Here is a 27246-nt window from a genome sequence, read left to right as displayed (position 1 = left end):
AGCAATAGCTTTTAACACTAGCCAACAGAGGCTGCAATACTGCTTACAAATTAGTCTTACATTAAGAGATACTAAATCTTGCTGTCCTACTTACTGACTGCAGCAGACAAACCTGACAGTTATTAATTGACCTTCCTAAAAGTATTAAAATTAAATAAAAGAACTCCTTTATGTTTAAAGATATTATAGAGTTATTTTAAAAATAACTTTTCCTTTTCTCTACCAGAAGTTATTCCACCCCAACAGAATATACAGCAGGCTTTTTGAAAAACTATGAAAGAATGAAGATAAAGTTCAGCTTGTGGTTCAAATAAATCCATTATGGAAAACTGACAAGTGCCAGCACACTGAGTAGGAAAATCTCAGAGATGAGCAGCAGTTTGAAGAGAAACCAGGTGCCAAGCCTGATGCGCTCTTCTCAATGTCTTCACCTAGAGAACACCAAGAATGCCTTCTCACTCAAACCCTTCCAATGCTTGCAGTTGCGTTTTATTGAGAAAGCAATCTGTTTTCCAATCAAGCTGCATAGCAATATTGAGCTCAGTCTTGATGCATTTCTCAAGGACCATCAGAGCCATTGATCATTTAGGAACAGGTTAGGGTTCTAACAGTGAGTTACTGGAGAATGTACTAATTGCAAAAGTCATTTTGTTTCAAATTTAAAATAAGCCTGATTTTCCACCTTTACACTGCATGCCTAGAAATGGAATGCTGAAGCAGTCCACTAATAAACATAAGATGAAAAATTAAAAGCCAGTTACTGTGTGCAAAATCAACTTCTTTGGACTGAACGCCATGTTCATTTACACTAATGACAGCTGGAATGTATTAGAACTTATTTATGTAACTTTTCCATGTCTATATAATTTAACAGGAAGAATAATTATCAATTTCTGTATTTTAAGATTTAAGGCTCGTTAAAGATTCCCCCTCTACTCCCAGTAAGAAGTAAAACACTGCACAACCACACAGGGAGTTAAACAGTTAAATGTGGCATGAGTCTCAGAAACGAAGCAATTTCCCAATGGTAAAGCTTCACTTTTATTTAAAGAACATATGCTGTAAGTGAGGCGTTAAGTAATTTTATCATTTTCTATGCAAGTTACTGATGAAGATACCTTCCAGAATATCTGCTTTGTATTGTGCTTATGGGGGAAAACTTTATTCTGAATGTTCCTCCAGTAAAGAGCCTTTCTCAAGGTTCAGTGCATTTACTGTAGCAGGACAAGCAGCTGAATAGCAGGACATCTAAACACCCTGAAATGCAGCACAAACCACCAGTCTGAAGTACCAAAGTACCAAGAAGAGGATCATTCCGAAGTGGCAAAGGAGCAGACTTCAGGTTACAGTACCTCCTCTGAAGGCAGACAGAAGCTCTCTTTCATCTCCTGTTTTCTTTCTTTCATGGCTCCCCACACACAAAGAGGCAGAGCACTCTTCATACTTTGTTGTGTCCTTCCCCTAGATCTTTGCTACTTTAGCTCATTCTCCAACCCAAGTTTCTCCTACTCCCTACCCATTCTTTCTCCTGCTGGAAATCAAGAATATGGCCTACAGACCATGCTTGCTAAGACAGATATTTTCAAGAGTAGAAGGTGGACTGTGCAGTAGACTACCAATGTGGATGCAAACCTAAGTTGTGAACTAAAAGGGAATCAGCAAAAAGTGTCCAGACCCCTCCTTTGTGGGCAAAACAGTTAACAGTCACTTGCACAGACTGGATAAGCAGCAACAGGATATGACCAACAAAAATTAAAAAACATAAAATAACCAGTGGAACAAGCTGTCACAGAAGGTTGAGAAATTATCAACATTATAAATGCTAAGAGTTAATGTAGATGACTGTTTGTGATGGTTTATAAATATTTAAAATCAATGATGCCACGATGCAGTACAAGTGACTACACTATGCCCTGGTGGACCTTGCCTTGTTATAATTTGTGATACTTTTGAGTTCTTCCACCCCCAGATGAGATCACTATTATTCATGACTATCATTGTTCTTTCTTTCCAGTCTTCTGAGGTTTTTTTTTATTATTTAAAACATTAATTAATCACTGGGAGCCACTGCCCTGTATTGACTTTCACACAATAAAACTGTTAAAGTAAAATAGGCAAATTAAAACACTAAGCAGTACAGCACTGTTTTGTTGAATGTAAACACGAAGCAAAAAATTATGTCACTGAAAAATGCTCAAGTCTGTGAGCAGACCAAAGCAGAACAATTGCTAACTGATTTCTAAATTACACCTTTCTGATGCAATTATCGATAAAAACAATTGCATGGTATACATTTTTAACTGTGTAAAAATATACCAAATCATCATTTTCTGGTTAAAATTTTATTCAACAGACACTTGTGATATTGCATTTAGCTTGAGGCTTGAAGCAGCATAACAATACTAAATCCACTCAAGATGACTCACATTTAGAAAAACAATCCTGGGTCTTCTACATTAATGAAGCTAGAAGGAAGAAAACTGAATGACAGCTCATTATCACAGCTGCAAGGGACAGGTTGTTCAATAGTACTACTATCCACATATGTAGAGTTATTTATTTTCAATTATAAAGGCTTTCTAGTTGCAGGAACTCTATTCAATAATCTTACAAACATCTATTTCCAACCAATGGAATGAGGGCATCTAAATTTCCATATACTATGGTACTCCAGGTACTTCAGAAATTAAATTCTCAGATAAGGAAGAGAGCGCTGCCTTGTTCTACAGAAGATATGACTCCACTGATAACAGCTGCATTACGAAACTATTGCCTTATCTTACATAAATGATCTTACACATGAGAAACTCTAATGTGCTTTTATTTCTTGACTTGCTTTAGTGCCACAGACACCTGGAAAATGTTTGATCTGATGGGTGATAACAGATTCTGAAGGAAACAAGCAGATTTTTGCAAGTCCTTAGGGTAGCAAGAAAGAGGAAGGGAAAGAACAAGAAAGAATTTTACTTTCACAGTACCTGCATGAAGCCATATTTGAGCTAGAGTCATCCAAGGATGCAGGGGACCTTGTTTAGGGGCACTGCTTTGCAGAGATGAAGCAACCTCAGACAGTGCTTGCTCCACCCTGGAAGCTGCTATTGATGTGGCATGGACTGAACCTGTAGAAGTAATAAAAAAAAAAATTACCATCAGAGAAAGAATGAAGGCCACACACATTGCATAAAGCGTTTAATTTTAACTGTCTTCATAAGAGGTTTTACCCCAAACTCCTCTAGATTTAATTTACATGTACAGTTTTAGAGAAGTTTTTTGAAATGTTAGGTTAATTTTCCACGTTATGAAAGCTTTTCTACTGCTCTGAAAGACTACATAAAAAGTAACTACATTGGTAACTACACCTGACACATTTTTGGGTTGCTACTATAACACTCTCTGTTAGACTCGACACTTCTTTTCTGACAATGTACGATCTAAAAAAAGGTTTGTGATGGGATTGTACACTGTAATCTTCAGGTTGCTACATGCACTTTGATGTTGGTAATTGCTCTGTCTTTCCACAGAATGCAATTAGAGGACTATTTTAATACTAATAACAGAACAAAAAAAGTACTAAAATATACAAGATGATCACAACATACCCCATCACAAATACACAAACTGCACTGAATGTAAACCTTAGCTAATCAAGAAGGCTTAGTTAAAATGCCTTGTGGTAAAAAAGTCCTTTGCATGAAGAACATTCCCAAAGCATAATACATAAAGGATAATTCTCTTAAAATGAAGCATTTACAATCTCATTGGCAAATACCACCCTTTTTGAAGTATTGGAAATGAAGAAGCTTCTATGACTAGAGAATATCTAATGGTAACTGTACTTTGGATTGCCAATTACTGACAGTATATTTAGTCATGATTTTTTTTTTTAAATCAAGACCATGAATATTTTAACCTACACTCCTTTTTGTCATCTAAGCTTTAATTTATCTCCAGTTGTTTTATAATTACAAATTACAAAAATCTCAGACTGATTAGGCCTGATTAATAAATAATGAAAGTGGCATATTCCATATTGGATCAGATGAGAAGTCTTCTAAGCCCATCAGCGTATCTGTAATGGTCAACAATGGCAGGTACTCAAAAGAAAGTATTGAATCCTGTACAGGTTGAACTGCACCTCATGAGCTCATCCTCATCACTAGCAGTTAATAAATACATGAAACCTTCACTCTCAATATCACAAGATTTCTAAGAATTTTAACAAGAAGGGATAAGCCACATAACACATATATTCTTAAGTGTGACAAGATACATCAGCAGTCCAGAAAAATAGAAGAAATCTCTAGTACACACATCAGCGGGAAGAGGAAGTTTGTCTGAAAGTGTGCATCACATTAACTGACAGAAACAAGGGAAAAACAGCACAGGACATAATTAGCATTTCAGATGTCATTATGTTCTGAACAAGGCCTTTCCCTGAAGATCTGAAACGGTATCTGATCATGGAGTTTGCTTTCCTTTACCGGCTGATGAAACAACTGAAACTCCAGCCCGCAGAGTTGAACATTCACTAAAGATTTTCTGTGTCTTATCTTTAAGGCTTAACTTCTGAAGAAATATAAAAGGGAAGTCTAAGCAAGAAGCATGTGGAGCATATTCTGAGAAAAATACCAGCAAAGGTACTATAAATAAGCACTAGTCACCAGTAATCCTTTTCTGGTCTGACATCCATTTCTGTAAATGCAGCCTGTCACTTGTTAGACTTCCAGGGACTAACACTGAAGAAGTATCATCACCTCTCCAGAACAGTTTGTAAAGAAAAAGTGTGATTCACTGACACAAAGGATATAATCTAATCCCTTCCTTCTGAAAAGCAAGTATTCAATTTAATATTAAAAAGGGCCTATATCTTTTATTATTTAAAGCAAGGACCTGTCTGTTAGCCAGGTCACACAAAATTTCACATAGAAACTGTGCTGTTAGATTTTAAGCTTCTCGTACTTAACCATAAAGCACATATGGTAACATATTTAAACTTCTTGTACATCAACTTCTATATACAAAAGAACTATAGTGTGATAAAATTCTTATGAGTTGTAGTGCCACCTATATTGAAGTTAAAACAGAGTGGATACCAAGTGCTCCCTATGGTAATTAACTCATATCCTGGACTTTATTCGGAGTGTCAGAAAAAAAGTAAAAAAAACTTGAATATATTTCAAGAATTTTTTTTTTGAAGTGTTATTACTCATATTGCTTATATTGCCTGTTTAGGAAACAGGTGTCCCTTAACACATTGCAGCAAATGGTTCTCTGAAGAAAACACAAGCATATATAAAATAACAGTCTTCAAGTGTCCTTACTTCAATCAAACTACTAGAAAATAGTTACCTGCTATCTTTCACTAAATTACTACAGCTGATATAAAAATGTATTCTATATTAATAATGAATATTAATGATCTAAAATTAAACGTGGGACAAGTAACTGTTTTAGAAACTCAGACTGCAGATTATTCAACATAATCAACTAAATTCAAGCTGCCTTTAAACATCATCCTAAATAAGTGGGTTCTGGGGGTTTAAGGTTGAAGATCAATGTTAAGCAGAATTCAAAGAAACTTGGTGTAATCTTCTACAGGGCTGTTTGTAAATCACAGCCTTTTAAATCCTTCATGCTTCAGTCTTATTTAAAATGTAGAGAACTTAAGGATGTTTTGAAACAACAGGTTTTTTTAAACAACAGTAGTCTTTGTACACTGCCCAAATCGGGCATCTTTCAGCTGATAATGAATAACCCAGCTCTAACCCATAAACCCCTAAATGCTTCTTTAGTATTATCACAATTAGCTGCCACCTGACTCATTTCTGGCTCTTTCTGTTAAAACACAACTAGTAAGTTTTCACTTTGCAGACAAATAAAAATAATTTAAAGTCTCCCGTATACTGAAAGCTTTTTCCTACCTTCCTCCAAATTTTATTAAACTCCTTTCTTATTGGAACAATAGGATCCTTGTTCTAACCTGAGTTCCCCAGATTCAGATCTTTATAGTTGCAGTACAATTGTAAAATGTATAGCAATTTCAACTACAACCAGTAAAGATACGTAGTAGTTTGTGAGAAACTCAGAGTAAAGAGTGGATCCTAATGTCTGCCTGAAGCCCCACAGACCCTACACAGATAGTTACTTATTTGATGGCTCCATGTTTGTTTTATCGTAAGCTCTGCTCTCTCTTCCCAGCTTTATCTGTATTTTTCTTTCTTTGATCTGTGTTCAGTACCCTCAGCCAAACGCACTAAACATACCCTCACTTTCAGTGTTACAATTCACTTTGTTATACCTTCCTCTCAATGCTCAGATAGAATAGCAGTAATTTCTGGTTTGAATTTTTACCATACCTTTCACACACACAAATATCCTTGCTCTTCCCAGACAACTTCTAGACCTGCTGTTATAGCATGACACTTCAGAATCAAGAAAAAACTCCCTCAAAATACCATAAGCAGCAAAGAATATTTATTTTTAAATATAAAAGCATGAGGTCTGGAAAAGTAATATATTACCAAAATGGATCCTAGCTACTCACTTTCATTTGTTTTGTTTAGTTACGAAGCTTGTTTACACTAAAATGGCCAACTGTGAAACAGGGGCTGTCTTTGCAAGATCTAGAAATCACTATTTAAATTACTTATTGATTAACATCTGGAATCACAATTGCATTGTGTGACAGAAGGTCTTAATCATAAAAAAATGTTTCTAAACCAAAAAGGTATAACGTCCCACTGAAGTTTCCTATAATGACATTTGTCCAGAATTTACAGTTCTTACTCACCATACTAACATATTATCTGCAACAGCCTATGGCTATGTCAATGTTTCAGTTCAATATCAGATAGAAAACCTACCAAGAGCCTGTACAGACACAATTTAACCAAGTTAAGTCACCTCACAGAAACCTTTCTTTTCCAAGTCACATCTACAGTTCAACTTCTGTGAACAACAAAGCGTTCAATTTATTCTCTCCAGGTTTCTCTTAAGATAAATATTACAGAAGAGTTTACATTAAACCCATTTTTTAAACACCATTTATAAATCACACTTTGTAAATAAGGGTGTTATGACTTCTTCAGTTCTTCCCTTGGTCATTTCCCAATAAATTCTTCACAATGTAGCCTAATGGATGTGAACTGAAATATGAACTCTATCAGTACTTAGTTGGCATGTAGGTTTGGATTAAAACAAAATCACTTTGTTATGTTCATGGAATTTTCCTTCTGAAAATGGGTAAAAGAATGGCATCATCTTTCATGAAACATGTTCATATCAATTGACAAAAGTGCTATAACAGGATTTCTTTTTATACCATAAAAAAAGAATATTACTAAACAGTTTTGCATTCATCACGTTTTCAATTTTTCAATATTTACATAAAGAAAAAATGCTTTAACAGCAACCTCATGCAGGAGAAAAGCGGAAAAAACCCCGTGACTTTCAACTTTACATGCACACAAAACCGGCAGTAAGAACATTAGAGGTGTGACATGCAGAGAACTCTGTGCTAAGAAAAGCAATTGCATGATACAAAGAGGCAGTACTTTCTGCAGGACTGATAAGATCTATCTGATAAGACAGACTGGTAGATTTACCCCAAATCACCAGTTCTTCTTATAAAATTCATTAAGCGCCTAAGACACCTTTCACAATCACAAATTACAAAGCTAGCTTATCTTTTGGTACAAAGTTATGCATGGAGATATTAGGAGTCAGGTATGGATAGCATTATTTAAAGAGCATCCTCTCAGCTCTTTGAAAAAGATTTTTCATGCTTAGTCACTGTCAAACATGCTGTTTTACATATCTACTTACTCTTCTCTCCTCCACCGTCTCCTCTACTACCTCATAAAAATCCATGAGAAAGTAAAGTAATCAATGAAAAAACAGACCCCATCATTTATATTCAAGGCTAAATACACAGCTTTATAATGTAACTGGTTAGAAAAAAAAATGTTATTTCACATCCTGGTTAAAGCAGCACTTGCTTTTATTGATCTACAGTGTTCATTCTCTCTTATTTATCTTGTTTTCATCATTTCATTATTTTAAACTGTAATCTTAAGAGATTTTTTCTAAAAGCAAACTTTGTACCACAAGAGAAAGTAGTAGTTTATTATGACTCATGACAGCAGTTGCAATGTTGCACTCTGGACCAATGTACTCCTTAGGAACAGCAGTGGCATAAAATCTTCCCTAATACAACATATTGGCAGCTGGCCATTATGTTATACAAGACCTTCCTAATATATCTTTATTTGCAGCCCTCTAGGAATGAATACTGCCTCTTTAATTATTAAATGCAAGTGTTAGTTGAGTGCATTCAGATCTCGTAAGATTACGGCCCTTGGGGTGACTGAACGGGCAAAGAGCGCCAGCCTTGCTTTACACACTATCAAACTTCCAGTACTGATGGACAAAACATGTAAGTTTTGTGGTAAAGGAAAAGGTGATTTAAATCCTTAAGAAATTAATAGAACTGCATAGTGGAATACTACTTACAAACTGAAAAAAGGGAGTAAAAACCATGAAAGTAAGCATCTGATGGATTGCCTTTGAACAGATCAAACCACAAATTAAAATCCAAAGTAGGAAGGAGAAAAAAAAATATAGATATATAAATCAAGAACTCCAAGAAAGCCAGAGGATTTCTGATAATCTTCAAACTGTAAATCAGGTTTATAGGGTTTCAAAAGATAAAAAAATTAAATAAGAATATTTCTGTTTGCAATAAATATTTTCATAGAGTCTTTGCTATACCTCTAAAATCATGTACCTGTTCAACAGAAACTGGAAGTCAAGTCATTAATACAAAGTGACTTTTGTTTCTTTCACTAAAAAAACCCTGAACTGAGTAAGATGGGGAACATGAGATTTTCAGCCCTAGTAACCATACTAACATGCTACAAGCATCTAGGCAAACTTATACTTACTCAAAGATAGAGAGCTTCAACTTTAATTATTTACACTATACAGTGGACTCCAATATCTGGGTTTTTTCATGGCTCCACTGCTTCTCATGCATATGGTGGAAGCTCCTTTCCCTGAGGATACAGTAGCTTGGAAATGGAAAACCTGGGCTTTACATAATGGAATCCATGCTTGGACTTCTGCATTCTTTCAGTCTGCCTTTATTGAGTGGGTTCTGATTAACTTGTAGCTCTGCAAAGAACAGGTAATTTAATGCTAACTGGGATGTACTGTTTATAGAGTAGGTCTGAGCAAGTTCAACTCAACGACATCCAAACCTGTAATAGCAATCACTCAGCTACTCAAATGCTTCAAAAAGAAACTCAGATGTCAACTAGTTAAATATCTGTAGGACACAGATTTCCTGGAGTCTAAAGGAAGTACCTTCCTTAATTTCCAATTACAGGCTTACATACATGCTAGTGTTTTCAAAACTCCAGTATTAAGTCAGCTATTTTAACAAGTGAATTTTGCTAATACTCAAAAGATTTATTTTCTGTGTTTTGTTAGGAATTAGTATATTTGACATTGTACCAGTTAAAGGCTAAGTGTCAAAAATGAATTTCTTAAGATTGGATTATAGTAAATCAGTGAAAAAACAGCACTATGCATAAAGCTATGAGTGAAGGACAATTTAACAGAAATGAAAAGGAGTTAAAAAGAAATGGCTAGAAAACTATGTTGATTTTACCCTGCCACCTGAACTACTCTGGCAGCATTACTGTACAAACAACATGGGGACTGATCTTACAACATGTTTAAACTGGCACTACTTCAATGAACAGAACAGCTCTTGATGTGAAACAGCACAGTGCTGATTTTCACTCCTCTGGTACCTCTTAATTATTCCAATATGCCCTACTTGCAATATGAAAATACACACTGATATTTAGGAAATTTTTTCCTTCATGTGAAATTTTCAGGGAAGGTTTTGGACGCAATTAGCTAAAGGTTTTCTGAAATTACATCATTAAAAACTATACAGATAAGAAGGAAATTCTGTGGAAAGAAAGCCTTGTTAGGCAAAAGATGCCAGCAATGGAAATAATTCACAGCAGTAAATGCTACAAGGCACTATTGGCCAATAATATCTTTTACCAAAAACCTACAATTTTCTGTAACAGTTCTGAGAACAGAGTATTAATAAATATGTCTGTAACTTTACCTCTCATGGGATTAATAAAACAGTGTATTCTGATGAAACTCTTAAAACCCATTTAGTATTTAATGAAGTGTATCTGAAATGCCAGATTTCACTGAAACTCTCTTGAAACTTAAACTGTTTAAACACGGTTTATCAGTTATGAAGATTATCAGAAGATACAGCACAAACTAACATGCCCATCAGGAACAGAAAACCAATTTACAGTGAGAAGGTGTACAGGGCTCAGGAACTTGGTCACAGCATGGAGAGGCTGCATGGGCCCAGACAAAGGTATCTGGTTTGGGATGAGGATGAGGAAGATGAGAAGATACAAACAGTTGGAGAGGAGACTCTGTTCTTGAGAGAGAAGATGAGGAAGTATCAGAGGCTAAAAAGCGAAACAAAGAGAATGATAAGGGTGTGGGGGGGGCGGGAAAGAAAAAAGATCCAACAGGGTTTAATGGACTCATGGATGCCCAAAAATGCAAAGCATTTATTTCACCACTCAGTAAGACAGAAACGGATTCTACGTAAAACAAGTATCACTTCTTCTGAAAGCAACATAAAAATATACCCTGTACTCATGTGTACTCTCCTTTCATACTAAACTAGATTCGAAAATCAAATTAAAGATTTTTCCCTATGTTCTAATGCATAAATTTGTAAAATATATTTAAGGGGAAAAAAAGACCAGAGTTTAAAACTCAGCTACTGTTGTTTCTTCCTATGACAAACTCAGTGGACTGCAACCAATACACAATAAACTGAGTATCTGTTTTTAAAAAGATTGAGTGCTACTTACCTTAACCAAAATAGTCAACTGAGTCTCAAGTGATTTGGATATGCATATCTTTGGATATGAAATGTGCCTGTCTCCCTGTGAGATTTTACTTCAGCGATTGATTCATCAAAACTTTTTTTTTTTCCTCCATATTTACTTCCTTCATCAATATATACAAATATGGGTGCATGCCCACTCATGGCAAAACAGCTGAAACAGAAGGCAAACTTAAAGTAGATTTGCCAGTTATTGATCAGGGCCTTAGAATTAACAGTCTAGCCTCATAAGAAATCTACTATGTACTTTTTATACTTCAAAGGTTACACAAATCTTAACTTGAATGATTTAATCATTTTTGATTATGGGATTGGTAGAGCTCTATATAAAACTGGTTTTTAAGACTTTTTTTTTTTTTCAAAGTTCAACTTCTGCTTAATTGATATGTCTGAGAAAAAGAATGTTTTACACAGATTAAAGCTAGATTTATTCTCTAAAAATTCAAATTGCAAATACATAAGACTGCAGATTTGAATTTTAGCTCTCCTTTCTTGGTACTCAGATTGTCTGGACTCAGACTAGACAGGCAAACGGGATCATCATCATAAGTGGTAAGCAAAGTTAGGAAGGGGAAAACTTCCAAATGTTCATGTGTATACACACACATAAATGCATACACATAGTAGAATTATACTGCATAAAGAGACGCAGAGCAAACAATTCTGTCCTGAGAGGATTTTCCACAGTACCTTTCCTGCACAACCTTATTTTAACATTTGTTTCTTTATTTAAATGTCAAATTCCTTCTGCATTTCTAAACACTGGGTATCCACAGAATTTGCACATGAGCTCCTTCAGCCTATAAAGATCTAACATCTCGACCATCTGTTGTTTCTATCATCTACCTTTTGTGAACAATGCTTTTTTTTACAGTCTGCCTTAAGTTTTCTCACTCAAACACCATGACAAGCTTGACTTCTTTTATTCCTATAGTACCATAACATTTTAATTTCTGCAAAATTCTTATATAATCTTCTGGATGAAGAACTTTGGACAAACCTTGGAATATGAAGCTCTTATATGTATACTACTGTATGGATACAGTAGATAAGAAAGCTCTGGTTCTTACCAGAATTTGAGTATTGGTATTGCAACAAGGTTTCTTCTGCTAAAATTAATAGTTTTTTAAAATCCCAAACAAAACAACAAAAATGCAAAAAAAAAGAAAAAAGCGACCCTCCCAACCCCTCCTCCACAATTACTTTTTGTAAGAAAAATAATTAAAAAGAGAGCCTATGTTTTTAATTTCCCATCTTGTCCTCCTTAACAGTAGAGATAAGCTTTAAAAACACAGCTGAGATTCAGAAAAAAAGACAAACTGGAACTTCTAGGAGAATCAGAACACATGTATAGATCCTGTTTTCCAATCAAGATATTGGCTGCAGAACTATAATCTGAGGCAAGCTTCTTGAAAAGCTCACTGTTTTGGATGAAGGTCCATCTTTACTTAAAAGCACTGAGGAATATGCAGTCTTTAAAAAGCACCAATTCATTATGCTCTCAAGTGTGGCAGATATAAAATAGGACACTCTGTAGATGTAGGTTGAGTTTTGTGTCCCATAGGAGAAAAAAACAACCAACCAACCAATCAAACACCACTCACCACAAAAAAGCTCCCACAACACCCCTCCTCCAACAAACACTTTTTTTGAAGGCATCAAATAAATCATCTGTATCTATGTCCATCTATGTGTGTTTATGAAACCTTTAAAATCTTAAAACAATGAGCTAGACTAGAATGTAGAATGATCAGTATAGAATAATGTAATATTATCTTATACATTTTAATTATACGAATACAAGATGACAGAAAATTCCACATTAGGGGCAGCAAGCTAAATTATGCCATACTTCAGACTATGATATATTGCAATTCTTAGAAACCAGGTGACCTGATCTTTGTAATTAAAACTGTTTGCCACTATAGCAAGCCCAGTACACTTTCTATTTACTTAGATGATTTAAAAGATGAGTGAACATTCGATCCAACTTTAACTTTCAGAAGTTAAATATCTAAATTGGATTTTTCTCTACTGCACATTTCTGACATAAAACAAGGAGATGCACTATACATTTCAATGTATCTTAACTTACAGGTCAGTGTATGCTAATTCAGCTTTCCCATCAGCTGTTTGTAACAAAGTGTGATTAAGCAGAAATTCACATCTGAAAGGTGCCAGAAAAGTGTGCTACAGTTTTGAGATAAAACCCAGGAAATAGAGAACTCTCAATATTTAGAATGCAAGTAACATGCTGTAAACATTTTTGGAACTACCATCATCATGGTAATTCCTTCTGCAATTTTCACAGGATGCATGGCCCACCTGCTTTTTTGGTTATATGACTTTTAAGGCATATGAATTTGCATTGTGATAACTGAATATATTGAAATAGACAAATTACACATTGTAAATATTTACTGACATGTAACAATCTTAGCTTTTTGTAGTGCACCTGTGCACCACTATTTTTGATATGTATATCAAAATATCATAGTATATATGATTTGTAATAAATAAATTTTGCTTACAATGTCAAAACTATATCTATAGTAAGCCAACCCACCCATGTCATTATATTTTAATATACATTAGAGATTTTAATCAATTCAATTAGCAACGATGTCTTCAGGTTTTTTGAGGTTTAAAGTTTTCTGAAATTCTCCTGATTTACCTTCTAAAAAGAAAATATGTGCAAATACCGAATGGACAGAAAAGCACAGGACTTTGGCAAATAGGCTAGTTCAGCATACTAATTTTTTGTCCTCGCATAAGAAAATACCTCTAAGCTCAGCAAAATCTATACTATAGATATTTTAATTTACAGAGAATGTGGTCATCAAGTAATTCATAAATAAAAAAGAAAAAGTCTTTTTTACTAGACAAGATCTTTTTAAAAAGATTTTAAAATTTTTCTAATAGACATCACCTGCATGATGTCTATTTCCACTTATATGACAACAATGAAAATATTCTCACAATATATAATTTCACAAAATAAAACAAAAAGACTAATTCAAAATCTAGCTATGGTCAGGCCACTTTACCTATTTTATCGTTCAAATGCATTTCTTACCTGTTTCAGGATCACTGAAATCTGGTAATGTAATTGTATTAAGCTGTCGTCTATCGGCAATAGCTCTGTCTAACAGGCTGCTCCCACGTCCAGAATCACTGTAATGAAGTATAGACATTGTAAGCTATTAAAATATAAAATTATACACTGAGATACAAGTTGCATGCTGCCCTCCTCCCACAAAGGTTCTTGCTATAAAAGTTCTTGCTACGAACAAATTTAGTACCAAGCACCACTAACCACTCACAATGCATTAAGCCAGCTGCACTGAACCAGAATTAAGCTGAGCAAAATCCATATTTACTTCAGCAATTCTGTTTTCATAAGTAATACATCCATGAAGGGAATAAGGCTTTTAATTTGATGCATAGCAAACAGCTTTACAGAAAGCTTTTATTGTACCTTAAACGTTTATATAATATGAGGTACAGCTCTCACAATAAGCGAGATGGCAGATCTAAGTTTGAAAATACACACTTTTCCCAGACTGAAGAGAAACACTAAATTCAGGATATCTAACTTCAAGTAAAGATGTTATAAAGATGCCACAATAACATTTCACATAAAAAGACATCACTTTTATCTCTAGAGGTTTTTGGGTTTGGTATGGTTTGGTTTGTTTTAATACACACACACACACACACACACACACACACACACATTAACTGCCTAATGATCAATTTGATCCCAGTATCACAGTAGGATCATTTTGAACACGTCCAACACCTCAGGAGCTTAAGCAATAACAGTGGTTTTCACTGATTGCTCCTGGAGACAAATGCACTTAATTTCTACTTTAGTTGTAAGTCAGTATCTGTCCCTCAGGCTTCTCGTTGATGTACGTGCTGGAAAACTAATTGCTCCTAGAACTGCCATTAAAGATTTAGCAGAAGAACAAGGACTTAAGAACTAAGTGCTCCTTCTCCTTAAGATGACATGAGTATTGAGATACATTGACAGAAGAGTGTGAGGAAGCACATAAGGGCATTCCACCTTTAACATTCTATGGTTAATAAAGTAATTTCATTTTTAGGATTCTAAGTCTGGTACTTTTTACTAAACCTCTTTTTTTTTTTTTTTTTTTTTTAAAAAGCACCCCACAAACTTAAAAATAGTTAAGGTTTAAAGCAACTGGGCTGTTAGCCCAACTTAGCAAAGTGCAAACTTTTGTCCAATTCTCACCAAAGAGAAGAATCTCCACAAAATTCCTAGTTTAGAATAAAGCCTGAGAGACTTTAATCTAAACTGCAAAACTGGAATTCAGTACATCTTTCCATTTGCCTTAATTTTAAAATCCCCTCCTTCCAAATTTGAACTGAGAGAAGGGCAAGAAGCCTTTCAGCAACTCTTTATAGTTGCATACTTCAAAAACCAGGGAAACAACTTCCTCTCTTCATATAGCCGTTACTAAAATGGTATAAATAAAATTCTGCATTACCCTAACACTGTTGCAGGACTGATTTCCTTACAAAATGATGCCATTATAGAAATCCACAGGAAACAGCAGGGAACTTTCTGGGACACACACTATCAGCTATAGTTGTTACATCAGTTTGTGCATATTTTCCGGTAACTGCTCTATTAATTACTTCCTCAATCCACAAGCAGTGACATGCTAAATGTTGCTGACAAGGAGAGCCAGGCTTAGCATAAGTATCTTCTAAGCACAGCACTGGCATTGTGGTTTGTTCTGTTTTCCTAATGCAAACTAAGAACTGGAGAAGAATTGAACTATTTTCTAATGAACTTCAAGCAGCAAGGTAAAGATAAACACTTGTGCTGCCATCCAGCGAGACCTGGACAGGCTGGAGAGCTGGGCAGGGAAAAATTTAATGAAATATAATAAGGGCAAGTGTAGAGTCTTGCACCTGGGCAGGAACAACCCCAGGTTCCAGTATAAGTTGGGGAATGATCTGTTAGAGAGCAATGTAGGGGAAAGGGATCTGGGAGTCCTGGTGGGCAGCAGGATGACCATGAGCCAGCACTGTGCCCTCATGGCCAGGAAGGCCAATGGCATCCTGGGGTGTATTAGAGGGGGTGTGGTTAGTAGGTTGAGAGAGGTTCTTCTCCCCCTCTACTCTGCCCTGGTGAGGCCACATCTGGAATATTGTGTCCAGTTCTGGGCCCCACAGTTCAAGAAGGACAGGGAACTGCTTGAGAGAGTCCAGCGCAGAGCCACCAAGATGATTAAGGGAGTGGAGCATCTCCCTTATGAGGAAAGGCTGAGGGAGCTGGGTCTCTTTAGCTTGGAGGAGACTGAGGGGTGACCTCATTAATGTTTATAAATATGTTAAGGGTGAGTGTCATGAGGATAGAGTCAGGCTCTTCTCAGTGACAACCAATGATAGGACAAGGGGCAATGCGTGTAAGCTGGAGCACAGGAGGTTCCACTTAAACTTGAGAAGAAACTGCTTTACAGTGAGGGTGACAGAGCACTGGAACAGGCTGCCCAGGGAGGTTGTGGAATCTCCTTCTCTGGAGACATTCAAAACCTGCCTGGACGCCTTCCTGTGTGATCTCATTTAGGTTCCTGCTCCGGCAGGGGGATTGGACTAGATGATCTTTTGAGGTCCCTTCCAATCCCTAATATCCTGTGATTCTGTGATTTAAACCTTCCAAGTCTTGCACCACAAAATTCTTCACTACATCTGGAGTGCAGTGGGGTGAATGGAAACTCTCAGTCATATTTCAGGTCTCAGTGATTACTGTTATCCCAGTTAGACAGATCTGGATCACCATGATTACAATGTGAAGGTATTCAGCCCCTAATTTCACACAGATCATCCAAAGAAAGGTTACAGCTTGGTATTTGTATTGCACTGCTTGATAGAACTCTGAATGTGTGATTCGTGAAACCTGTCTCCTTCCATCATGACACTTATCCACAGTCCCTGCACATTCCATTCCTAATTTGATTTTAATTTGTCACTGTAAACCAGAACTTCCAAGAAAAGCTTTAAGTGTCAAGATAAAAAAGCAATAAAACCTATCAGATGTAAAGTAGTTCTCGTTAATTTTTTCACTTAGATGTTCTTGAAGAAGAATGGTGACATGAGAGTTAGCAAACATTGCTGTTTGAAGCTGACACAGCCAAAGAGTAAGGTTTCACAGTCACTGCTGATATCTGAAGGAAGCATTACTTAACGTGTATTTAACGTGGCACAGTAGCTCTTAACACAACAACAGCAACAAAAAAAGTAATGACAAGCCATGATTAGAGCCCTGATCTGTGTAGAGGATGTAACAACAGAGATGGATGGTGAAAACTTGTGCTGGAGTACATGCAAAGCCTCACTGAAATTAAGCTTGCATATTCTGCACAGCACTATATCAGAATGCACTATATCAGCATTCTGACAATAAACTCTTAAACCTCCCTCCCCACACACACAACCAACCAACTAAAATAAACAACCACCCACTAAGTTAGAAGAAGAATTCTGTCCCAGGTCTCTTCTGCTAGTTCAGTGACTTCAATTTGAAAATAATTCAGCTCAAACCTTTCTGGTTGCTGACGTACTTGCTTTCTATAACCCCCGAGTCCTGGTCCCTCCTCCACAGGGCAGTATCAGTCTCTCTCTCAACACGCTGTGACTGACTCAGGTCCCTTCCCAGGCTTCTCCTGCCACATCCTCCAAACCTTCCTGTTCTGAACTGCTCACTAGCTTGCCACGGAGAGAAGCAATTTTCCCTCTTTGGCCATTAGGTTCCAACTTTCTCAATCTTCTTAAAGAGATGCACGTCTTTACATAACTGAGATCAAACAAAATAAGAGCAAAAACTGAATGATAATGTTTATCCATACTGCTATCCTGGTATCTGATGACACCTGGTACAAAGCTCCTCTGCTGCAGCATCTTTTCTCTGGAAAATGTCAACCCTTCAAACAACCAGACAGTAGGAAATCCTGCTTGTCCTCTTCTCCAGGTACTTGACAAATGTGTTGAACAGGACCAACAGGGATTTCTGCAAAGTGGACTTCCTCTTTGTTTCCCAGCTTATCTAAATATATATGGCAAAGAACTTTCACAGAAGCATTTTTGAAACCAAACAGTACTATATCAGCTTATCCAAATACTTGCTAATGCTTTTGAAGAACCTGAATAGGTTCATAAGCAAGAACACCGTTTAAAAAAAAAAAAAAAGCCATGCTGACTTTGCAAGCACATCATATTCATCCATGTGACCTCTGCTGTCTCTATAGTCTTAACGTCTAATCCTCCCTCCTTCATTACATTTAATGAAAGTCCTTGAACTAAATTTCCACTACAGCAATCTCTCCACTAGCCAATGTAAGAGGCTCTATAACCCAGACTGGGGGGAAAATAAATAAATAAATAAATAAATAAATAAATAAATAAATAAATAAATAAAGACAATACCAGTACATTGAGCCACACCAAGGAAAATGGCAGATACCCAATCTCTGTAATCAGTCCTCATCACTGCAGAGTTTATTAGCTGTGGCGTACCTTACTTCACAGAACTCGGGGTAATTTCTGCATGTCCATCAACTGCTATCTTTGCATTTTAGTCTCCAGATTCCTAATGGATTAGTTTGTTCATACGAAATACCAGACCAAGTAAAAGCAGGACTGCTGACCTAATATTGGCCTGAAAGGCTAATGAGTGAGGTATTGAGCAACCTAGAATTCTACAGCATCTTACCTTGGGTTCGTGAGATTATAGCAGGATTTCCAAATCTGGAGCATGTGTTTACAGGTAAGGAGTGCTTCATCTGGGCCTCTGCACAGGGACTCCAGTTTGACTTTTGTAAACAGTAATCTAGTAAAAAGAGAAACGAAATTAAAAGAGAAAGAAAAGAGATTCCAATTCAAGCAAACATTTTTAAAGATAGCCAACATCACACCAAACTGGAGAAAATAGAACTTCAAAGACATTGCTAATTTAAATAATTGCTTCATGAAGAAATTCCAATAAAGTCAAATATCTAACATTATTAAAGTAACAGTGCTTTTTACAAGATGGCCTTTTCAACTGGATGGAAACAATAGTTGACAGGATTTTCTAAAATTTTTTTCAAAAGTTAAGCAAAACAATATAGTTTAGTGAAATTAACAGGACCACTAAAAACAGTATATCATATGCTGAAGAGAAAGGAATTTTCCTTAAGAAAATATTTACTACTTTTATGAGAAAGTATTTTCCATTAACTGGCTCAGATAATAGTTATCTATATATAACACATGAAAGAAAACAACTCAGTACTGATGCCAGTTATTTCCTCATAATATCAACTTCTATTATAGGAAATGGATGAGGCTATACAGCAGGCCAGCAGGTCAAGGGAGGTCATTCTTCCCCTGTACTCTGCTCTCGTAAGGTCCCATCTGGAGTACTGAGTCCAGTTCTGGAGCCCCCAACACAAAAAAGACATGGACCTGTTAGAATGAGTCCAGAGGAGGCCACAAGGATGATCCAAGGGCTGGAGCACCTCTCCTATGAGGACAGGCTGAGAGAGTTGGGGCTGTTCAGCCTGGAGAAGAGAAGGCTCTGGGGAGATCTTATAGCGGCCTTGCAGTGCCTGAAGGGGGCCTACAAGAAAGCTGGGGAGGGACTTTTTACAAAGGCAGGAAGTGATAGAACAAGGGGTAATGGCTTCAAACTGGAAGAGGGTAGGTTTAGATTAGATATTAGGAAGAAGTTCTTCACTGTGAGGGTGGTCAGACACTGGAACAGGTTGCCCAGAGAAGCTGTGGCTGCCCCCTCCCTGGAAGTGTTCAAGGCCAGGCTGGATGAGGCTTTGAGCAACCTGGTCTAGTGGAAGGTGTCCCTGCTGATGGCAGGGGGGTTGGAACTAGATGATCTTTAAGGTCTCTTCCAACCCAAACCATTCTATGATTCTATACTTTAAAAGATACCACTAGACCAGATATATTCATGGGAGGTAGTCAGCATTGGTAAGGTTAACAAGAAAATGTAGTTCCACTCAACATTATGTTGCTATCAGCAGGCACCAAAATTGATGTTTGACTTGAATTTTTAATATTTTGAACAAGTGATAACTGGAAGAAAGCACATCGTTCATCAACTATGCAGCAAACTGCACAAGCCACTATAAATTAATTCTGATTTCAAAGTTGATGTTTATAATGGCAGGAAGACAAATAAAGTACATAGCCTCATAAGATGACTACTGCCTATTCCTTTTACATTCCATGTATCAGTAGAAGGTTCTCCACAGAGATGAGCTTAGACACCTTCCTGGATAATTAAAGAATATAAAAGCCCTATGACAATAAAGGTACTATTAAATTGGTATGCACATTTACAGGAGTCACAGCATCTAAGAATGGATAATACACTGGAAAAATACTAATTTAAGAGCAATTTTTAGTAAATTACAAGATTAAAGAACACAAAGCAGAAGGATAGGATGCATATAAAACTGTTAGCCTACTTTCTGTTTTTAAACCCAGGTGTACTTCAGCATTTTATTCCAGTACAACCTTAATCATCCTAAGTGAAGAATTTGTATGACTGGTCATATGGTTTGCGTGGGAAGACTGAGAAGGGTGTGGAGGGTGGGCATGTGTGAAAGCTCAGAACTTTCTTATCCCAAATAAAAACTCTGAGGCTGCTAATATTAACTGCAAACTGCCAGAGGGTTTTCTCAAGAATAAGAAATGACATCAAGTGCCTCAGCAAGTTACAGTAGCTAAAGCTTTAGTGTTGCAGTGAACGTTCTTTGCAGAAACTACCCAGCATGTAAATCTAAAAATGAATCACACTATCTTAATTGTACAATGTGTGTGTTGGTGGGACTGAGGAGGAAATGAAATGCAGGTCGCTGAGATTGTTTAAGAGAATGAGCACCTGTGGATAAGCAAAGTAAATAAGGTTATACAGAGTCTCACCTGATGAGACTCCTACAAGATTCCTACAAGATATCTTGTAGGAATGCAGAACAGAGTAATCAGTTACACTAGTTTAGCTTTCTTCCTATCAGTAAATCAGATTTGAGTATACAGGGAACTATATATGGATAATTTAAAGTCAAATTTCATTTGGCAAAGCAGTCTTCTCTAGATATTTGTTTAACTGTGACTATATCACTGGAAGAAAAAATGTCCAGGTCGGTCCATCATTTCATGTAAGAGAAGGAAAAAAGACAAATAACATCCTTCTCCCCTCACACTACCACATCTGTTCTACCCATAACACACACACACACACACACACGCCCTGCCCAAAGAATAAGACCTGTGCATCAAAACTCAAGCATAAATTCACAGGAATCTACCTCATACAATCCTTTTCCTGTTTCTCTGAATGTAAAAAGAAGAGAGTGCTTTTTAGAGTTTGAAGAGCCTATATAAGTTCAATTTTTAAAAATGTGTGATCATAAAGCACTTTACAAAAGCTATAGAACTTAATAAATTCAGAAGCACTGAATTTACAAGTAATTCTACAAAGAAGATAATCTTAATATATACCTTATTATGTACAGTTTACAGACAGACTGAATTTACATTAACAACCTTCTAACATTTAAGACTTTCAGCAATACTGTAGCAGAGAAGGCACAGGGTCAGTAAATCAGAAAGATTCAGCAAAAAAGAAAGAAAAATTAAGTGGAAGATAGAAAGGGAGGGGATTTGATTATTGAGAAATGACTTAAACATATGAACAAAATAGCAGGAGTATATGCACCTAAACTGTAAGATCCTGGACTACCAGTGCAGGATTCAAGGGCAAGATAGCAGAAGACAAATACACTTGTAAGAATTAAAGCAATACATCAGAATTTGATGCTTTTTGATGCACTTGGTACACATGCAACATCATCCTTGTTTCTTATGCATTATGGTAATCAAGGGGACTGGATGGATGCAAGTTTCCCAAAATACAAACAATAAGCAAATTATGATGGAAAAATATTCATAATTCTAAATAAAGAAAGGCTAGGCAATTCTAACTTCTGGGGGCAGGGTGAAGTACTCTGGTGTGGGATTATCCACACTAAACCAAAAATAATTTTTTGAATAGAAAAGGTTGTATTTATAAAGCCACACAGAGTAGTTTCCCTGGGTTCAAGAAATATTTTGACTATAAACCACAAAATAACTAAGACACTTCAGAAAACTAACATGGGATGTTAATAACAAAATGAAAACCTATCAACTAAATGTTTACTTAACAATAGGAGAAGGAAGGGAAGAAAGAGGAAGGAGGCAAAGGGCAGGAGGAACACCATGTGACAAACAGGTCTCCCAAATTAACTTAATTCTTCCAAGTTCCCCTGAAATACATCTGGAGGTAAGAGTTCATAACAAGCTAAACAAGCAGCTCAGGGAGAAGTATTACCAGGAAGATTTTAGAAGCCATGAGGTAGATAATCTGAAAAAGGATTTTCTGAAGGGTCAGCTTCAAGCATCTGCGGAAACAACTCTTCTGGAATACAGTCTGCATTACTGATAGAGAATTTTAAACTTTACAGGGACATTTTCATGCCTCTTTTTAATACGCTATTAAAAATGGTGAAGAATGGATAAAAACTACCAAGAGATAGGATGATGAAAATCAAGCTGTATGTTCTATGAGTATCATGAATTATCTGGTTGTGTCTGTCTGTAAGAGTCAGAGGTTTAAATTACTGGCACGTGGAGCAGAACAAAACAGGACAGAGTAACCACAGCATGGTGGGACAGCACTCATGACTAAGAATGCAAGTACTGAGGAACAGACAATATTTAAAATAGAAATGAAGAGTAGAACAATGTGTGTCAGTGATGTGTCAAACTGGAATAAATACAACAGATAATGAGAACAGAAATCTGTTTGGTCAGATCTTTTGGGGAAGGGAAGTAGGTAAACCAGGTTCTGTTAAAGACACTAGACTAACAGAGCATTTGTTCCAGCATCAGTGTTTGATATGGATGTAGATCTTTAACGTTAGATAAAAATAAAGTGAACTGTACCATTTAGAAGACTAATTACCCAGGCAAAAAAATGGAGAATAAATCAAACTCTTAAGTGGAAGGGCTTAGTTATTCTTGGAGCTAATAACTGATGTATTTATGAAATAGCTACTGAAGCAGCAAATGACTCCATTACCTCAAGACTGTTCTCACTAACTAATGAGGGCATTATAAAACAGCTGCTTATAACCTAATCCATGCATTACTGGATTTATTTAAATAAAGAATGAAAAATCTCAAACAGGTTTATAACTAGGTCTTTGAATTTCAGCAGCACACACACAAATAATTTGATAGTGAATGTTAGCAAAGACATCTAATGCCTGGCAGAAGCCTGGCATTTAAGAGAAAGATGCTAAAACATTTAAGGATCTGCGTGTCGAGTTGAAGGTGTAAAACCTGATGTTTGACAAGCCAATCACTGATAACATTGTGCAATTAAGACATCAGAAATATGCAGAGATGCTATCAAGAATAGCAGGGAGCAGAGAGGGCAGAGAAGAGAAAGAAAAATTAGCACAGGAAGCTGCATTTTAGGTACATAGTAAAGCTAAAATAAAGCTAAACTAGACCTGAACAGAATATTATATTAAAAAGTTAGTCTTTAAAGGTTTGTTTGTATCTAAGTAGAAAAAAAAAAATAAATGTGTACACTAAATTGGGACAACGAGATGAAGAGTAAGAGTATTCAGGAGTGAACCCCCAACCTCCACAATAATCCTTATCTAAAATAAAATAGTAAAAAAAAATCTCTTCTGTAATGACTGGAGAACAGCAACTATGTCGCCAATGGTTTTTTTCAAGAGGGAAGACACAGATGAACATATACAATCTTAATAACGTGCAAAAATTTATACAAAAATAGCATACAAAAAATGAAAGGAGCATTACAGTATTACTAACAATTAACATTGTTAATGGAAAAATGGGTTACAGTTCAAGTTTAATAAAGAGATTCTACCAAACAACCTGTGTAACAGTTATTCCAAACCAGAGCTGCCTAACAGCCAGGTTCATCAAGGTGAGACAGCTGTGAAGAGGGCAGGTGCAATTCTGGAATGGACCCATTGGAGCAGAAAGATAAAGAGACAGTGCCATTGTACAATACCCCAGTGAGACCGTATCTGGAATGTTATACGTAATTCTCATTATAACAGTTAAACACACACACGAGAAATTTCAAATTGGAGCAGCTGCAGAGAAGGGCTGCAAGGGTGATCAGCTGACTGGAGACTGCAGAGTATGAAAAATACTTCATTCAGTCAGTCTAGCAAAAAAAAAAAAAAAAAAAAAGCCAAGAATAGATACAAATTCTATCTGTAACTACAGATGAGACAAGCACTATGAAGGGAAAAGAACAATTTATCTAGAGGATAATGTTTCCACAAAAACTAATATATATGTAAAGACCATACAGACTATAATAAAGCCTTAAGGGTGGAAATTAGTCTCAATATTGTAAATTAAATTGTAGAAAAGACTTCTTTCTCACAGGTTGGAGTTTGGTTTTTTTATATATATTAGACTGCAGAAGAGGTGAAGCAAATAACCTAACTGCTCTTTAAATACAGCTGATAAGTTCATGAAAAGTATTACAGACAGGACAACTGTAATAATGGTGTCTTGTGACTGCCAAGGCTCTTGATAGTGCTCTATTTCCTAATCAGTACAAACTAATCTATTAAATTTTTTTCCCTACCAGCCAACCAGTGTAATTTGTAGCACAGTTATGAACTTGTGAATCTCCAGTATAAAATCACTGTCTTATTTATGTCCTCTTCTTCTCAGTCAGTCTGTTTCACTTTTTAAAATAAAATACATACAAATGCTAAACCCACCAGTTCCCTTCCACAGCAACACTCTTGTAATGTCAGGAGATAAAGAGGAGTTAATTTGTCCACTACTGGTTTTAGTTATTAAGGATATTTCTGTTCTGTAGAATGAAGCAAAAGTTCAAAGCCATGAAGACCAAGCTCTTCTATGTGACAAGTAACACTATTAGTATTGAGAACTCTTAGTTCTTTCAGTGAACAAGTATTGCTCACCTTGGGTATAAATTTAAAACCAATCAAGTAAGCAATGTTTGCATGTTGCTGTGAACCACGGGAGCACACCAGCTTGGATTAGCCATAGCTGAATATCTGTATTCCACACACTACTGCATGGAAGAGACCTGCCTTTCATTCCCCAACTCCTTCTTCAAATCTGGCAATGTGACATGCTATCTATCATTCTTCCACCAGTGTCACTCGATGCAGTGGTAATCAGGAATCTCCCTAAGGCCCCTCAAACTAAGAAACCTTTGAATTCCACTAGACTTCTTCTGAAGGGTCCATATCCCCATACCCTGATCAAAACTGAACAGAATGCTTTATTTTCAGTTAGGATTGGGAGTAAATTTCATTATTCTCTTATTATATAAATTATTTACATTGTTAAGGGCTTGAAGAACTTAAGGAAAAGCTGTGCATAACACTGAAGGTATGTGCTTTGAAAAATATTAGCCCTTCAGCATAACACACCAAAAGACTTGCTGAGAACCCTTTAAGGACTCTTCTGTATGTAGTGAGGTCAAGATACTCTTCAAGTGAACAGCTATCCCACTTGAAGAACCTAAAATTTAAAAGGATGCATCAAATCCACTTGTTTACCATGCAGGATTAAAAAAGCTCACACCTTTATGTTTAACGTATTTCGAGTAAACTTACCAAGTTTTAAGAAAACATTTTAAATTACTTTAACAGTTTACATTTCTAACTTCAGCTAACAGTATTTTTACATGAGAATCAATTATTAAAAGATGGTAGGAAAGTAATTAATATACTGGGAGTCCCATAAATATAGTAACAACCAACAAACAAGCCATGCAGAAAGCATCAAACAATAGCTTGGTCTTCCTGACAGTCACATTAATTTCTACAATAGCTTAACTAGAAGAATAAACTTTATATATAATCAACTCTAATAGATAGCCTGTTACTTATTAGAGCATAAAAGAAAGATGATAAATGCCAGTTCTGTGTAGAGTTATATAATATTTCATTTTGGTTTCACATTTAAGTGCCCATTTGACATATGCCACAACTTCAAATCCTGTAATGCTATGAAAATTCAAAAGCAGTTGTTCTGGTTTTAAACCTAGGCACTACTTTAAAAAAATTATTAAAAAAAACCCCAGACAAACCATAAAAACCCCTTACTGAGTCTAAATGTATGACTTGCATTGGGTTTGTGTAGCAAGGTTTTGGTAGCAGGGTGACTACCGGGGTGGCTTCTATCAGAAGTTTCCCCCATGTCCAACACAGCCAATGCCAGCCAGCTCCAAGACGGGCCTGCCACTGGCCAAGGCCCATCAGTAACGATGGTAGCGCCCCTGGGATAACATTTTTAAGACAGGGGGGAAAAACCCTGCACAATTGCAGCCAGAGAGAGGAGTGCAAATATGTGAGAAACAACTCTGCAGACACCAAGGTCAGTGAAGAAGGAGGGGCAGGAGGTGCTCCAGGACCTGCAGCCTGTGGTGAAGACCATAGTAAGGCAGGCTGTCCCCCTGCAGCCCTTGATGGTCCATGGTGGAGCAGGTGACCATCTGTAGCCCGTGGAGGACCCCACACCAGAGCAGGCAGATGTCCGAAGGAGGCTGTTACCCCGTGGGAAGCCCACACTGGAGCAGGTTCCCATCAGGACCTGTGGCCCCGTGAAGAGAGGAGCCCACACTGGAGCAAGTTTGCTGGCAGGACTTGTGACCCCATGGGGGACCCACGCTGGAGCAGTCTGTTCCTGAAGGACTGTCTCCTGTGGGAGGGACTCCATGCCAGAGCAGAGGAAGAATGTGAGGAGTCCTCCCCATGAGGAGGAAGGAGCGGCAGAGACAACATGTGATGAACTGACCCCAACCCCCATTCCCTGTCCCCCTGTGCCGCTGGGGGGAGGAGGTAGAGAAATCATTAATAAAGTTAAGCCCAGGAAGAAGAGAGGGTTGGGGGGAAGGTGTTGTACAATTTAGGGGTTTTTATTTCTCATTATACTACTCTGATTTGATTGGTAATAAATTAAACTAATTTCCCCAAGTTGAGTCTGTTTTGCCCATGACAGTAATTAGTGGGTGATCTCTCCCTGTCCCTCAAAAAATTACTTTGATGTAAAACTTACCTTTACATTTAAATGCTTATTTCATACAGTTTCATCTCATTTCTGTAACAAACTGTCATAGTGTCAACTGCTAGTGTAAATTAAGTCACATTAACTGACGGACCCCACAGAGTACT

At 36.7% G+C, this 27246-nt stretch overlaps 1 protein-coding gene across 1 annotated transcript in view; it reads right to left on the bottom strand.

Annotated features, from left to right (window-relative positions):
* LOC104528973 (tetratricopeptide repeat protein 7B) overlaps window positions 1-18821 on the bottom strand; it is a gene marked incomplete at its 5' end in the record, with an annotated part of 52229 nt that extends 33408 nt beyond the window's left edge. The window contains 3 exons of the mRNA XM_010173134.1: window positions 2979-3119; window positions 14037-14134; window positions 18705-18821. Of these exons, the coding sequence (XP_010171436.1) occupies window positions 2979-3119; window positions 14037-14134; window positions 18705-18821 (356 nt within the window). The remainder of the gene's footprint in view (window positions 1-2978; window positions 3120-14036; window positions 14135-18704) is intronic.
* Between the last annotated feature and the right edge of the window lie 8425 nt (window positions 18822-27246).

This window comes from Antrostomus carolinensis, unplaced genomic scaffold, assembly GCF_000700745.2.
Source record: "Antrostomus carolinensis isolate BGI_N321 unplaced genomic scaffold, ASM70074v2 scaffold15278, whole genome shotgun sequence".
In the NCBI taxonomy this organism is placed as follows: Eukaryota; Metazoa; Chordata; class Aves; order Caprimulgiformes; family Caprimulgidae; genus Antrostomus; species Antrostomus carolinensis.
The sequence above is the reverse complement of the archived record's forward strand: the minus strand, read 5'-3'. Positions and strand labels throughout refer to the sequence as shown.